At 39.0% G+C, this 16,421-nt stretch overlaps 3 protein-coding genes and 2 non-coding genes across 10 annotated transcripts; 3 read left to right on the forward strand and 2 right to left on the reverse strand.

The window, feature by feature from the left end:
• Nucleotides 1–747: 747 nt before the first annotated feature.
• LOC11176047 (U1 spliceosomal RNA) lies at nucleotides 748–912 on the reverse strand. Its single transcript, XR_003025333.1, has one exon. It is a non-coding gene; the product is annotated as a U1 spliceosomal RNA (small nuclear RNA).
• A 222-nt stretch (nucleotides 913–1,134) lies between these two features.
• LOC1275126 (uncharacterized protein F13E9.13, mitochondrial) lies at nucleotides 1,135–2,629 on the forward strand. Of its 5 annotated transcripts, none has more exons than XM_061646150.1 (5): nucleotides 1,135–1,582; nucleotides 1,644–1,726; nucleotides 1,789–2,129; nucleotides 2,194–2,330; nucleotides 2,389–2,629. In XM_061646150.1, the coding sequence occupies exons 1-5, from the start codon at nucleotides 1,510–1,512 to the stop codon at nucleotides 2,400–2,402; spliced, it is 648 nt and encodes a 215-aa protein (XP_061502134.1). In that variant the 5' UTR covers nucleotides 1,135–1,509; the 3' UTR covers nucleotides 2,403–2,629. The 5 variants fall into 5 exon arrangements, with proteins under 5 accessions (XP_061502134.1, XP_061502138.1, XP_061502137.1 ...); XM_061646152.1 differs by having other exon boundaries at nucleotides 1,151–1,582; nucleotides 2,262–2,330; XM_061646154.1 differs by having other exon boundaries at nucleotides 1,145–1,582; nucleotides 2,238–2,629.
• On the reverse strand, nucleotides 2,512–3,921 carry LOC1275127 (large ribosomal subunit protein mL52). Of its 2 annotated transcripts, none has more exons than XM_314355.5 (3): nucleotides 3,019–3,921; nucleotides 2,828–2,961; nucleotides 2,512–2,756 (listed from the first exon to the last, which is right to left on the reverse strand). In XM_314355.5, the coding sequence occupies exons 1-3, from the start codon at nucleotides 3,065–3,067 to the stop codon at nucleotides 2,571–2,573; spliced, it is 369 nt and encodes a 122-aa protein (XP_314355.5). In that variant the 5' UTR covers nucleotides 3,068–3,921; the 3' UTR covers nucleotides 2,512–2,570. The 2 variants fall into 2 exon arrangements, with proteins under 2 accessions (XP_314355.5, XP_061502139.1); XM_061646155.1 differs by having other exon boundaries at nucleotides 2,828–2,958; nucleotides 3,019–3,158.
• A 4,241-nt stretch (nucleotides 3,922–8,162) lies between these two features.
• Nucleotides 8,163–9,377, forward strand: LOC1275128 (GEL complex subunit OPTI). Its single transcript, XM_314356.5, has 3 exons — nucleotides 8,163–8,417; nucleotides 8,682–8,785; nucleotides 8,847–9,377. Exons 1-3 carry the CDS (start codon nucleotides 8,310–8,312, stop codon nucleotides 9,040–9,042), a joined length of 408 nt encoding a protein of 135 aa, XP_314356.4. The 5' UTR covers nucleotides 8,163–8,309; the 3' UTR covers nucleotides 9,043–9,377.
• Nucleotides 9,378–10,112: 735 nt separating this feature from the next.
• Nucleotides 10,113–10,277, forward strand: LOC11175742 (U1 spliceosomal RNA). Its single transcript, XR_003025394.1, has one exon. It is a non-coding gene; the product is annotated as a U1 spliceosomal RNA (small nuclear RNA).
• The last annotated feature ends 6,144 nt before the right edge of the window (nucleotides 10,278–16,421 follow it).

Genomic DNA, 16,421 nt, shown 5'->3' on the forward strand with positions numbered 1-16,421 from the left:
ATCATATATCAGCCGTAAGGACTGAATATCGGATAACAGTCATTTCCTGCCATACGTGGATTTGGAGATGCGCGTTTTACTTAAATTCGTAGTGAAGCGAATTTAACTCGTGGACATTTGGTTGATTGGTGTTCTCATTCAAAGATTTTAACTAAATTTATATTCAAACCACGCTGATATGAGCGCTTTCACTGCGTTACTCAAGAATAGAAAAAGTGTGACTAAAATGAGTCGATACACGAAAATTCATAAATGGTATAGAACGTCACGCCATAGAATCTTGATACATTCAGCACATCATATTAATTACAGTGAACCCTCTCTTATTTGAGAGGCGATGGGACTGTCGAATAAGAGGGGTTTTCAAATTACAGAGGTTGAAAGTGAATGAAAGGTCCATACAGAAACAAGAAAGAGACAGAACATTTAGTATGCAGCCTTAACTGTTGCTATAGGAAACTGTGCATACGATTGCCATTTTGAGCATACATCATTCTATAACCATGGCAACACCATACACAAATAAGAGGGATTTCAGAGGTTTTCCAAATTAGAGGAACAAAAATGTACTGGAAATCAAGGGACTGTGCTAAATGTTCAAATTAGAGAGGTTTTTCAAATCAGAGAGGTGTCAAATAAGAGAAGGTTCACGTTATTTACATTCTATTATTTTTATAAAATCAATTAGTTCGTATACCATCCGATTTTCGTTTCAGTTAACTAATACTGATGTTTTAAAAGTTTAACTCGGGATGTGCGCGGACGCACTTCCCGGCTACCAAAAATTGCGCATACGAGTTATCCACATGAGGGATAATCGCAGGGGTCAACCCAACCCAGAGTGCAATGGAAGAGCCTCGCCCTGGGGGAACCGCCTTGCTGATCACGGTAACCCCTATGCCAGGTAAGTATGCTTTCTTCGCCGCTTTCTGGCCCTCCGGATCACTCGCCGACATGCTGCGCTAGCGATTGCTTACCGCACACACATGCGAAGGGATGCTAGCTGCCTCTTTGCCCTTATGCTCTCGCCGAGATCAACGGCTCCTCTCACCGGGCATACCTACAGCGAAGATACTCTTCTCATCGCAAATCACCACCATCACCATTGAAAGTATCAGAGCGAGATAGCGCATTTCTTTTCTCAGTACGCAGCGTTCATTTGTGTAGAGGGTGAATAGCCTCTTCGTGGAAATGCATGTGTTATGTTCCTCGTAGCCAGGGTTACATTTCTACCGAGAATAATCATGAATAGATGACGATATTTAGTCAATGCATTTGTTGCCAATCGATTGGCTTTCGAGGGATGACACCGATTTAGAAGTGTATAGCAAATGAAAACCATGCCTCATTTCTCTCAGCGAATTATATGTTCTCTCTTTTGTGTTTGTAAACAACTCACTTTGACATTACACCGCACAAGCCTCACTGTTTTGGTGCCGACAAATCAACACAGCTTCTAAAAAGCCGGCTAATCGCATCTACATTAACAATTTATTAAAACGTTTAAATATGTCTAAATTTTGCTCACTTTTTGCCAAACCGTTTCCAATCATTGGAATGATCCACGTGGGTGCTCTGCCAGGTAGGAAGTGAATAAAGTAAGCTTGATGGCTAAATATTTTCAACATATTTTCTGCGCCCAGGAACTCCTCTATACAAAGGACATATGAATAAACTTATTAGTGAAGCGCAAGCCGAAGCGAACATTTATCGGAAATGCGGAGTGGTAAGCTTTTAACCTAAATTTTTATTTGATAGTGTTAGCGAAACTAACCTACCTCCTTCCAGGATGGTGTGCTGGTTGAAAACATGCACGACATTCCTTACATTCGACCGAGGGATGGCCTCGGTCCGGAAATTACATCTGCGATGACCAGAGTAACGTTGGCGGTGCGAGAAACAATACCGGACATACCATGCGGAGTGCAAATTCTAGCCGGCTGCAATCGTGAGGCTCTGGCCGTAGCCAAAGTATGTCAGTTGCAGTTCATCCGTGCTGAAGGATTCGTATTTGGTCACATGGCTGACGAAGGGTTTACGGATGCATGTGCCGGATCTTTGCTACGCTATCGAAAGCAAATCGATGCCGAGGATGTCCTTGTCTTAACCGATATAAAAAAGAAGCACAGGTACGAAGGTTCCTTTGTAACGCTGTCTGAAGGATGTTGAAACCGGTATAATTTTGTATTTTAGTTCGCACGCCATTACAAGCGATGTCTCAATAACGGAAACGGCAGGTGCGGCTGAATTTTTCCTTTCAGATGGCTTGATAGTAACAGGAAGTTCCACTGGTGCAAGTGCTGAACAGGGTGATTTGCAAGCCCTACGCGGTAAAACGAATCTACCGATAATCATCGGATCTGGACTGACGCTGGCGAATTTTCCTAGCTATTGGACACTAGCTCACGGTGCAATCGTTGGATCCCACTTCAAAGAGAACGGACATTGGAGTGCTGCGCTTTGTCAGAGACGAGTCCAAACTTTCATGGAAGGTGTAGAAACACTACGGTGTCAACATTCAAGCTAACGGCTAGCAATGGGATTGTTTATTCATATAGCTAAATCAAACTTTATTTTTTCTGCAACAATAAATGACCTTTGGGCTTCAGCTTTGCGGCTAGCAGCTTTTGTTTGGTTTCTTCGGCCTCGGCCATATTTCTTTGATGTCGTTCTACGGCAAAATCCATTTCTTTGGAAAGTGTCACTATTTGCTTAGCAATTTCGCGCTGCTGAATAATCCGCTTCCTTTGATTGGCCTGAGAAATAAAAAAAGGAATAGAGAATGGTCATTGTGCTTTCCTAGAATTAAATCCAGACATCGACTTACTCCGAAAGGTGTAACACGTCCATCCATATAAGTGTAATCGGGCAGATGAGTGAGCAAGCTAGATTTGTTCGGATTCCGCACGCACTTCTTCGTTTCGCCGTTTAGCACGGCTGAGCCCCGAGCAGATTGTACTGCTGTGGAATAAAGTTTAGCTATCAAAAGTGTAATTAACATGAGTGGTAAGCATTTACCTTTGTGTAAATATCGCATAGACATAGGTAGATTCTTAAGCAGAAGCATTTTGCCGGACACCGAAGCAGAGGACTGCACACTTTTCGTTTTATTTTGATTATCCAACACACGGTATTTTGACAGCCAGATGATGACACACAGTGGTAGTTACTCTTGGCCAGATTCTGATTTACATTTTCTTGAATGATTTACGTTCTTGCAAAACATTTTGGTCTTAAAATTAAAATTGGGTTGCGTCCATAACTGATCTCATTTTTTCATAATCAAGCGTGGTTATCGCCATCCAAAACAGCTGAACATAATTTCTTGGATAAACCAAAAAAAAAATTTATTAACATGAACCCGCAGGGCAAAAACCAGTTTTCACAAGCTCCAAGCGCCAATGCTCCGAATCGGTGCAATTTTCCCTCGCTGGCGAGCATTTTTGAAAGTCGTTGTGAGGGTTTTTGAGGTTTCAAGATGGCCACCAAAAAACTCACGCTGGTGTGCGATTGTGTTGGTGGACAAAATTAAATTACCAAAAAAATAATAAATTCCTGGAGACGAGTGCGTGCCAATCTGAAACGATTCGGCCCCGTGGGTGCAGCAGGTGCGCTAGGTTGGAGTCGCAATCAACGAGTTCGTGATTGACCCGAATGATTGAAACAAGAAATCATAAGCGTCGTTGCTTCATTTGTGCAGCAGGTCGGGTCGGCTGTTGAGGCTTCTTTGGTCTGATCTGATTCAAACTGGATTGCTTATGCTTTCTTGCATCTAATGGACATTTGCAGTATTCGGGTTTACCCGCACATCACTGGATCAAACAACTCATCCTTCGGACCATCTTAGACGGTATACTCGAACATGATATGTGGAGAAGCGCCATGAACCCACGGGAAAACGCTGACGGGAAACCGAACATACCGACGGAAGTGATGCTAACAATCTGTGCACAGCACCGCTATCATGCGCATTCTTGTGGCATGTGTCCAACATGCGTTGGACATTTTTGCGAGCGAGATTTTTGGGATAATCTTCCTGACGGAGGCAAGGTCAGCAGGATACGATTACCGGAATATGTTTAACAGCGGCCGCGCGAAGAAGGTGCTTGAGCGCTCTGCGAATCGATCTGCCGCATGGCATTACGTGCAGGACCGCACAGGGAGCTAGAGGGCTGAAGATAATGGAGAAGCACCTATCGCTGATCAGGACCAGATGAGGATGAAGGAAGGCATGTTTGGGCCGAGTGACCTGGATAATGATTGGCATCCTGACCGTACCAGCACGACATGCTTAGCCGAGAGCAGTCCACCTAAAAAGAAGATCAGGCAAACATATAATTAAACGAATGCACACTTATCTATAACTGTACACCTCGCAGCACACACAACAATACTTACGGAACATACTGGAGGTAGCCTCGATGTGCATAGCGGTGCATGAGGGCATGCGAGCATGTGTGCACTGTAGGCATGGGCAAATTGAAATAGAATTGGATGATTCGTTCCAATCTTTACACTGTGTGAACGAGTACTGCACTACCAGATAAATGGAAATGATTCTTCAGCACGCTAGCGGTACGGTAATGATCGTGCGGAAAATCTCCTTGCCGACTGTGAAAGTGTACGACAAACCACCGCACGCGTTGCGGTGTTCACTCTCTTACACAAAAATTCAGCATGCTTTTTCACTCTGGTAGATTTGATAGTGTGTTTACTAGAACGAGAATGCATGATGATTCTGCTATCCATGTCTTCATTCCCGTTCCGCAAAATAGCGGTACACTGTCGCTCTAGAAGTTTTCTTTCACCAGAGCGAAACTGCAGGCATTTTTTTTATATCCCAAGCGTCACAGATTAAGCTTAAACGACTAGAAAATTGAATATCGATATTAAAAAAATGAAAGCTCCACAGCTTCATTGGTTTGATCAATAGATGGCGTATTAAAACTAATCATTATATTGCTATCCTTTTCTTGCAATGTGTTTCGACAAGTTTCATCTTATCATGACCTATAGCCTTCTAACTTTCTGAGCAAAAATCCATATGAATGGTCGTGTGGTCAGATACGTGGGTATCAACACCAACGATCATTACTCAAATCTCACTTGCTTCAGTGCTGGTGGTTTCCGTTGGAGTTTAGTATTTAAACAATCGTATCGCCGTTCTAGTTCTAGCGATGCATAACTTAAATGTGAAACCATGCAACAGTACAGAAGAAATGAGAAAGCTCTCCTCCAAGCGAGGAAGCTCAACTGGTTGGGGTATCCCACCAACAGATAGCGCCACCAGCTTTTTGCTATTTTTAGAATGCATGAGTCGTTTGCCGTCTGCTAAACGAAGTCTTTCTATATTCCGTTTAGGTAGAGAGCTTTAGTCGTTTAGAAGCCGTTTAGTGGTCGTTTAGTAGATTGGTGGCACTTGGGATGTTAGTAGAGGATTCGCCTCACGGCTGATTTCTTTTTTATCTACTTCCCAAGTGCCACAAATCCACTAAACGACCACTAAACGGCTTCTAAACGACTCAAGCACTCTACCTAAACGGAATATAGAAAGACTTCGTTTAGCAGACGGCAAACGACTCATGCATTCTAAAAATAGCAAAAAAGCTGGTGGCGCCATCTTTTTGTGGGATACCCCAACCAGTTGAGCTTCAATCGCTTGGAGGAGAGCTTTCTCATTTCCTCTGTACTGTTGTATGGTTTCGCATTGAAGTTATGCATCGCTAGAACTAGAACGGTGATACGATTGTTTAAATACTAAACTTCAACGGAAACCACCAGCACTGAAGCAAGTGAGATTTGAGTAATGGTTGTTGGTGTCGGTACCCACGTATCTGACCACACGACCATTCATATGGATTTTTGCTCGTAAAGTTAGAAGGCTATATAGGTCATGATAAGAAGAAACTTGTCGATACACATTGCAAGAAAAGGATAGCAATATAATGATTAGTTTTAATACGCCATCTATTGATCAAACCAATGAAGCTGTGGAGCTTTCATTTTTTTCTATGGATATTCAATTTTCTAGTCGTTTAAGCTTAATCTGTGGCGCTTGGGAGATTCCACCACGTGATCTCTTTAATGCACCTTGGGGTAAAGGTACCCAAGTGACATTTGCTCGAAATTGTTTTCCCATATCTGCTCGATTAGTACTCGATACGCTTAAAATTGTGAATTTGTGTGTGATCAAGTGTGTTCCAAGCGCCAAGACTTGGTGTGTTGGTAAATTAGACTTGCTTCTATCGATTGACGATGCCATCGAGCTCATTTTACACACATAGCTTAGATTTTTGATGAAAAACAAAAGCTAATTTTGTGTGACGTTATTTTATAAAAAATCAATATTATTTAAGTATAAAATGGCTACCTGACCAATTATAACGATAGGAAACATCATTTTCGAGTGAATCTAGAAGAAAACAATGAAAAAGCCGCATCACAGTTGATTTTAAAGGCCTTTTTCTAAATTCCCTTAAACTGGTGCAGTTTAAGGGAAGTTTAAGGCTCCAGTTTAAGGGAATTTGCTCGAATTCCCGATTTTTCGTGCTCGAAAATGTCACTTGGGTAAACACCGTATTTTCGAGTAGGTACTCGAATCTAATTCTAGCTTTGAGGCTGGAATAATCTAGACTGAAAATTGCAGGCTAGTTTTTTGTGTGGTTTTGTATGGAGTGTTTACAAGATGGTGTATTATAACTCATCATTATATTACTGTCCTTTTCATGCAATGTGTTTCGACTATAGTGTGTAATTATGATCTATATAGTTCTCTAACTTTCCGAGTAAAAATCTATATAAATGGTCATGTGGTCATGACAAAGGTATCAACACCAACGATCATAACTCAAATCTCACTTGCTTCAGTGCTGGTGGTTTACATTGGAGTTTAGTATTTAAACAATCGTATCGCCGTTCTAGTTCTAGCGATGCAACTTCAATGCGAAACCATACAACAGTATAAAGGGAAGGACAAAGCTCACAAAGCGAGGAAAGCACCCCACTGGTTGGGTATCCCACCACCTGTTCGCCATCAGTTTTTTTTTTTTTGCTATTTTTGGAATGCATCAGTCGTTCACTGTCTGTTAAACGAAGTCTTTCTATATTCCGTTTAGGTAGAGAGCTTGGGTCATTTAGAACCCGTTTAGTGGTCGTTTAATGGATTCCCAAGTGCCACAAATCCACTAAACGACCACTAAACGGCTTCTAAACGACTCAAGTTCTCTACCTAAACGGAATATAGAAAGACTTCGTTTAGCAGACGGCAAACGACTCATGCATTCTAAAAATAGCAAAAAAGCTGGTGGCGCTCTCTGTTGGTGGGATACCCCAACCAGTGGAGCTTCATGGCTTGGAGGAGAGCTTTCTCATTTCCTCTGTACTGTTGTATGGTTTCGCATTGAAGTTATGCATCGCTAGAACTAGAACGGCGATACTGTTGTTTAAATACGAAACTCCAATGGACACCACCAGCACTGAAGCAAGTGAGATTTTAGTAATGGTCGTTGGTGTTGATACCCACGTATCTTGACCACACGACCATTCATATAGATTTTTGCTCAGAAAGTTAGAAGGCTATTTAGGTAATGATAAGAAGAAACTTGTCGAAACACCACATTGCAAGAAAAGGATAGCAATATAATGATGAGTTGTAATACGCCATCTATTGATCAAACCAATGAAGCTGTGGAACTTTCATTTTTTTTCTATGGATATTCAATTTTCCAGTCGTTTAAGCTTAATCTGTGGCGCTTGGGTTTGTGCCACAACATACCAATCTCTTAAAAATAAACCGATACAGCTTCATGCACTCGTGGCACAACATTATCAATAGAAAATCTGCTATGTACAAGGGCAAAAAGTAATACAAAATTGTTCACTCCACATTCACACCAACCACCGAGTTTGTTTACGTTTTTTTCAAGCGTCCACATGCGCGAAAGAAACGGCACGAGAAATCGAGCGATTATACACACACTCCGGTACAGCGCGTAAATTGTTACCAACACAACGAAAGGCATATGAACAAAGGTGGAGAGAGGCACAAAATCTCACCTCGAAACGAGCACTGTAGGCACGTAAAGGAAGGGTAGAGAAAATGAGCGAGATGCAGCAATATTGGAACGTCAAAAATCCTCGCCACGTTGTACGGGATGTGTGTTGTCACTGCATTTCTGTCATTTTATAATTGATAAAATTTCGCAGGCTAATAATAACAATAAAAAAGCAAATCGTACCGTGGCTTGCGGATTTTACCGATTTGAAAGCGATACCAAAGTCGTGGAAAAGAGTTCAATTAATCAGTAACAATGGTAGCTAAAAGCCCCAATTCCGAGAAAATGGCGAAAAGCAAACAGTCCCACATCGCTTCAGTGTGGAATCGTGCTATAAAACCCAACTCAGAATGGACAGAAAAGGTATGGTACACATGCTCTAGTGTAGAAGCCCCTGCTAAGGTACATCCCTTCGGCATTGATTTTATGAATCAAGACCGAAATAGATTAATCTGGCTTCTACATCTTTACAACACCTCATCTTGCTTGCTCTAAATCCCGACAGTATTGTATGTTGTGACATGTTATTCCTCAATATTGTATCATTTGCCATCCCCCTTGCAAAATTAGATTATATCGATAATTTATCTCTTACAAAGTTATAATACTAATCTGGTTCATTTTCAGGACGATTTTCTGGATGTCGTGTATTGGGCCCGGCAAGTGCTCAGCATTCTCATCGGCATAGTAATGGGTCTCATTCCGCTGAAAGGCTTCATCGCACTTGCTTTGTAAGGAGAGAACGATTTGTGTTGACGTCGTAACAGTAACATAGCTGATATTTTCTTGCAGGTTTGCTCTACTGAATTGTGGAGCCGTCTATCTGTACAGCACTAGCTTCCAAAATATTGACGAGGATGCGTATGGCGGCATGTGGGAAGTTGTAAAAGAAGGCTTCATGACATCTTTCGCGTGCTTTTTGGTCACGTGGATTATCTTTTACACCGGCATCCATTTCGATAGCGTAGTCATAGAAAAGAGTTTATAGAGATAAAGCAACAAAAGAAGAAAAGAAAAGATTTAACTATAAAGGAATGGTAAACTGAAGCGAAAAATAATACACCCGTTGTTGATTAATTTATTATACTGTTACAATTCCCTACTACATATACACACTCATGAAACTAAATCCGGCAACATGAAGCATCCTCAATTATTCATATCTGGTTCGCAAGACCATCTCATCCGGAATCTACTTCGATCCTCAACAGTTGTATTGGGGCATATTATTTTCATTGTAGTGGATAAGAAAATACATTTGCCACGTTTTTGATAGTTGTATGTTAAATATCAAAACAAATAAATGTTTTGCTTTTCTCTTGATTTGATCAATAATTTTCATTATTTCTTCTTGTGGTTTATGTACAAATTAATTCCGTGTTTTTATGTTATATGGTAGACAACTTAGAAGAATCGTGACAAAAATTAATCGAACTAATTTTGTTTTCTAACAATCAAACATAGATGCTACATTTCAGTTCTGCTCATACAACATCTAAGCTCTACATAATCATCTTTAGGAATAAAAAAATCCTTGTAAAAAGCTGGGGCGTAGGTTCTTGAATTTTTTGAATCCGGCCCTTTACTTCAATCAAACACTATTTTTCCCAAAAAACGCCACGAAAAATATTCTATATGAAGGAAATGTTTTTCTGTGTTTCTCTCATTTGGTTTGAAGAGAAAATTATTACCTTTGATTGAGTTGGTTTTAATGACTTTAGATTTCAAATACAGGCCGATATTTAATAGAACTACTATTTTCCGAAACCGTTTAATGCGCAATGAATTGAATGTACAGATTCCCATTCAAAAATGGCCGCTGCGTACTGAGAAAAGAAATGCGCTATCTCGCTCTGGTCCTTTCAATGGTGATGGTGGTGATTTGCGATGAGAAGAGAATCTCGCTGTAGGTATGCCCGGTGAGAGGAGCCGTTGATCTCGGCGAGAGCATAAGGGCAAAGAGGCGGCTAGCATCCCTTCGCATGTGTGTGCGGTAAAGAATCGCTAGCGCAGCATGTCGGCGAGTGATCCGGAGGGCCAGAAAGCGGTGAAGAAAGCATACTTACCTGGCATAGGGGTTACCGTGATCAGCAAGGCGGTTCCCCCAGGGCGAGGCTCTTCCATTGCACTCTGGGTTGGGTTGACCCCTGCGATTATCCCTCATGTGGATAACTCGTATGCGCAATTTTTGGTAGCCGGGAAGTGCGTCCGCGCACATCCCGAGTTACACTTATATAACAATGACTTCTTTGAAGTGATAATACTAGCAAAGGACAGCTAGGGTAAATGTACCAATAGTGATGCAATTTGTAGTGGTACCGATGTGTTTTAATGGATTTAAAGTGTATGGAAGTACAATTTCTGAATATTTTAACACATAGCAAATGGAATATGTTTTATCTTTGCAATCACAACCATTTTTACCATGAAATACGTCAGATTTAGGAAAAAATACATATTTTTGTGACTGCTTCGTTGTACCTATAATGGTGGTATGGTTCCTATAGTCGTCGTATTGTGTTCCTATAGTGGTGGTAAACAAAAATGCCTCAAAACAGTGTAAAATATCAATATAACTTAGTTTTGAAGCTGTTTTCGTATGAATAGCATGGATTACTGCCATAATAATAATATCTTTTGTAATTTGATCGTAAAAAAATGTATAAATTTGATCCATGAAGCTATTGACTAAAGTACTGCATCACACCTGTCGTCAACCTACACCCGGAAGAGTGTGCTTGATTTGAAGTCAATTTTTCATTCAGCCATATAAGCGAATTTTGGCCTGTTTTTGGTAAATTACCCAGATAAAACTCATTTCTGTTGCTTATTTTGGTAAAAAAGTACGACATGTCAAAAATATCCTAGCAAAAATCTAAAACGACCTGTTTTTATTGATTTTATAACTATAACCACTATAGGAACATGCCTGTTTTGTGTACCTATAATGGCACTATGGTAAAAAACACTTAAAAATGCATAAATATTGTCAAAAGGCAAATAATTTTAGTAAAACAATAACATTTCATAACAGTTATGTTGAAAAACTAGTAATTGCGTGGTTATGTGGTCATTTAGAACGTTAACAGAAAAATGAGTTTCGTTATGAAATCCTAAGGATTTTGGAAAAATGTTGACACATTTCACAAAATAATGGATTTTTCGGTCACTAAGTAACGGAATGGCCCCATTTAGCTTTTAAACCCTTTGTAAAAGGCTAAAGAACATTTCACACTAGCGTAAATAACTTAATTACTTGTAATTTGCCGTATGAACCGCATTTTAGTGCAATACCACCAGTATTGGTACTACCACCACTATAGGTACATCTACCCTAGTGTGCTTTCTGTATTTTTGGTTTTGTTTATTATTTTATTTAGATTTATTTTTTTCTTTCTTTGGTACAACAACCGTTTTCGGTCAAGGCCTGCCTATTCTACTATTAGGTTTAGCTTTCAGTAACTTACTGATTACACATAGTAGGATAATCAGTCCTACATATGGAGGTATGGTCCATTTGGGGCTTGAACCCATGACATGTAGTCATGTAGTCAAATCACATAGTCAAAGATTTTACCACCAGACCGGTCTTATTTAGTTCTTTTTTTAAATTTAGATGACTTCTATAAAACAGTTAATGCATCCCAAAAAGCTAGCTCATTTGATTTAGTTTTAAATGTAGTTCAATTATTAATTATTGATTATTATTTATTATTATTATTATTATTATTTTGCAATGTAAACTCTACAACGTGCTTTTTGTAAGGATCTGATTATCTGATCATCATTAACTGATTGTTGCTTGCATTATTCGAGTCTATGATACATATTTGTTTTCCTTGATGGTCTCGATCCATGCACATCCATACTAGAAACAACAGGCATGGCAATTTTGTTATCACAACAAATTATAGCACATGATGTCCGCACCAAAATGACAAAAGAAGTGTGTCATCAATAATGCATAACTTTTGAAGTATCTCTGTTTCATTCTGCGGAAATGGTGCTTATAAACGAAAAATTGCACTGATTTACCGTTTGAAAATGGCTTTACTGCACATAATGCATCTACAGATGGGTGTTACAGATTGACATTTCTTTTGCGGCAACTGGTACTAACTCTAGAGAGTTCCTTTTGACAAAGCTTTGTTAATCATCATGCTCGCCAGTGTAAATTGCGATGGGTGATCCGTATCGCATGATTCCATTGCATCACGACATCTGTTACATTCCCTTTCTTCTATTCGAGCTCAATCGAATTAATAAAATTTGCGAAACGACGACCTAGAACTTTCGTAATACATCGTGGCGAATGAATGAGTGGGGAACTGCATTCTCCTGTTCTTATTTCTATATTACCTCACAAAACCCTTGGGTGACGGGCTGCATACGTGACTGTATATATTCTCTTTAGCTATTATTGCTATGCTATTTCAAGCAGCATTCGGTTAATACTAGCAAATTCATACTCATCATTATTGCACTTTGTCGAATGCAGAACTCATATTTTGTGACAATTGGCCCGTTACATCCCAAAGGGTTAACGGATGCAGCGGCTAGAATTGGTAGCAACAAGCTTTGAAAGGTTTCAAAACGAAAGCCAAAAATTGAAGCAAAAAAATGACCATCGTACGATGTTGACGACTCCTACCTCCCGGGTGATGCGCTTTCTTCATTACTCCGCTATTCTGTTCCACCTTTCACTATGGTTTCAGCTATGGTGCGTTCAATTATACTGTTTCTTTTTATGCCTTTTCCCTTGTCGTATGATACTTTTCGAGTTCATCGGAAGAGAGTGTGTGCTTATTAAATCAGATAGTCTGGCTTTCGGACATTCTCGCGATTTCTAGAACACCGTATAATTATCAGAGGACACATCAAGTAAACGATAATTTTTGAATGAGATGAACGATATCAGTTAATTTTTAAACTATACTTTTATCTGTATCCTTCACACTAAGAGAATCCATAAACCATAATGCATAAAAATTCGCAATATAAAACAAATACAATAAAAAAAATCTTCCAAGGATTTACAGAGCATTTAAAATAATAGTATTACATAATCATATATTATAAATTACATAACATGTTTAAAACGCTTCAAAACATAGATTTGAACATAAGATTTGAGCAAACCAACAAATTCGAACATAACAAATCATCGCAAGTTAAAACGAACTAGAAAATATTTTTTTCTTCAAATATCATACAATAATCATCCATTTTTTCCGAAACATATATGTTGTAGGATCAATTGTGTCTAGAGCATTACAAGGGAGAAAATTTGTAATACACATACTGTATGGCTAAAAGGAAATTTTCATTATCATCCTTCTGTAGCCTTTAAACAGAAGGATTCAACACAGACAAACTATTCTTCATTTTTCTTCATTTGGCACAACAACCGTTGTCAGTCAAGGCCTGTCTGTACCATCTAGTGGACTTGGCTTTCAGTGACGTATTGATTTACCCATAGCAAGATAGCCAAGTCCTACGTATGGGAGCACGGTCCATTCGGAGCTTGACCCCATGACGGGCATGTTGATAATTCGTACCAGTTGACGACTGTACCACGAGACCGGCCCAGACAAATTGTAGATACTCGGGTTATGGCGGTAAATAAAATATGCATTGCATATCATAATAAATTGTCCATGACTATTCTAGGAGCAGTAAGAACTCTGCATTCCCAGGGCAATTGATACGGTCTCAATTCTCTTAAAAGTGATTGACAAATTAATCATTGCAGTACAGTAAATACACAGACTATAAGCAAATTTAGATCCAAGATACAAACCGCAGAGAGTACCAATCTCCATGAACACCGCAAATCAAGGATGAATAAACGCAGGACAGATTCATAGCCAGTTTCGTGGTACTGTCGTCAAATCATAAGACTCAACAACATGCCTGTCGTAGGTTCAACCCCCGACTGGATCGTTTATAGGACGTACGAAGGACTGATTATCCTGCTATTAGTACCCATGCGCCACAAATTAGGCTTAATCGACTGGAAAATTGATAGGACATACAAAAAAAAGAAAGCTTCAAAGATTCACTAGATTGTGCTCAATAAATGTGTGGCTTTTTAATCATGATTATATTATTGCTGTCCTTTTCATGCTGTGTGTTTCGCTAACTTTCAACCGATTAAGCTTTTATAGCTATCTAACATTTCGAGCAAAATTTTATAATAATTGGCCGAAAGGTCAAAGTCAGATACACGGGTATCAACACCATCGACCATTACTCAATCTCCATTCTTCAGCTTGAGTTCTGGTGGTTTATATTGGAGTTTGGTAGTTAATCACTCGTATCACCGTTCTAGATATAGCGTTGCATAACTTTAATTAAATTATTATTTAATTTGTTTATTTTAAATATTGTTTATAAGATAAGATAAGAGATTGCGAGATTTAGCGTCATCGCTTTTCATCGCCAAATTCAAATTTGTCAAGAGACAGTTTAGCTTTTCATTTAAGATTTAACAATGTAAGGCTTTGGCCATTTGCATAACTTCAATGCGGAACCATACAACAGTACAGAGGAAAGGAGAAAGCTCTCAAAGCTAGAACAGATACACTGGCTAGCTATCCCACCAATAGATGGCGCCACCAGCTTTTTATTAATTTAAAAATGCATCAGTCGTTTACCGTTTGATAAACGAAGTCTTTTTAGATTCCTCTTAGGCTGCGAGCTTGAGCCTTTTAGATCCGGATTAGGGGTCGTTTAGTGGATTTGTGTGGTAAGCACTTGGGTAAGCCTAGATGCAGTTATTTTTTGTGGTGTATGAAATGTATGCCAATATTCATAGATGTTTGTTGCAAGAATATGTTCTTAAATCTTTAAGAAACATGAACTATTCCTAATAACAATACGGCCTTTTTGGACCGTTCCTCCTGAATTAAAAAAAAAAACTAATCCTTATCAACATCGAATTACTTATAAGATGTTTCTAAAAGCAGTTCTACATTAGGCGGCGCTCTGGGACCAATCGAACGAGACAAACAAACACGACTCTGTTCGATAGGTGCTCTGTCAGCTGTTCGATGTCTTATAGACCTGTCATGATGCACTGCAATACGCCTATCTTTTCATCTCGAAAATGAAGCATTTTCATAGTTTAAATGAATATTCATCTGCAGGGGGAAGATTCAACAAATAATATACTAGTAATTCACATCAATAATAACACAAAAATCATTCAAATTTAATATTAAAAAATGTAAACAAACATCCAAGACAAAACACATCCAGTGCATACACATGCATTATGTAGACGCAATAGTATAATATGTTTCAAACCTATAGATTTAATGTTATAATTGATTGTGAAGCATTGCAAATATAATTGATTGCTATTTTAATATTTTTCACGCAATTTTAAGAAGAAAAAGAGACAAACTACGTAAACAAACTTGAAATTGTCCCGCATTGAATTCTATCTACTGTAGCTGTGAAGCGTTTGACAGCCAAGGTACTCACAGCACAGGTGGGTATCGAACATCACAGACAGAATCAACTGACATGTTCGACTCGACGTTTGTCTTGTTTGTTTTTTTGTGTCTGACAGGGCACCACCATATGATTATATGGGTTTGTTCGTGTCGCATGTCGTGTTCGATTGCTGCTAGAGCGCCGCCTTAAGCGTGATTTCAATCGCTGTCAGTGCTCTCATTTTGTGGCAAAACTATCAAAATCGTTTTCGGGATTGAATCAGCGCAATCAAAGCGAAATTGGGTGGTAAAATATAAAACTCACATTTCTTGTAACTTAATGCGAAATTAAAACACTTTCATAGTACTTTTTGCTCTATGCGCTATTTATTTTTACGACAATATTGTTTGAGTTTTCTCCAAAAAATATTTTATTTCAATTACAAAAAGTGGTAAAAACTATTGCGTCCGAATTGAACGCAACTGCACTTATCAAAATGGATGTCAAATCGTATTAGCAATCGCAGTTGCGCTGTGATTGCGTTCAATCTACCGCGAAGTGGAATGTTTTTTGTAACAAACTGAAAAAATACACAGCGAAATGAACTATTGGACAGGTGAAACATCAACGAAAACTCGATGTATGTAATGTATGTAACGTATGTCGAGGATTTCCTGTAAAAAAAACTTGTACAATAGTCCATCGATTATCTGGGAACGGATTAAACTATAAAAGTTATACAAAATTAAAATATCAAAAAGCTATCACTCTACCTTATTCTTAATTCTTCATTGATTATTCGTTCAACTTTATGAGCATGAAAGCGTTAGATGCTCTTTTATTTTAAATGACTCTGTTTAGCAAAATTTGACCTGACAGTAAGTGTTGAATGCCCACAATGCATTGGAAACGAATGGTCGTTTTGAT

The sequence above is a fragment of the Anopheles gambiae genome, chromosome 2 (assembly GCF_943734735.2).
Source record: "Anopheles gambiae chromosome 2, idAnoGambNW_F1_1, whole genome shotgun sequence".
NCBI classification, from domain to species: Eukaryota; Metazoa; Arthropoda; class Insecta; order Diptera; family Culicidae; genus Anopheles; species Anopheles gambiae.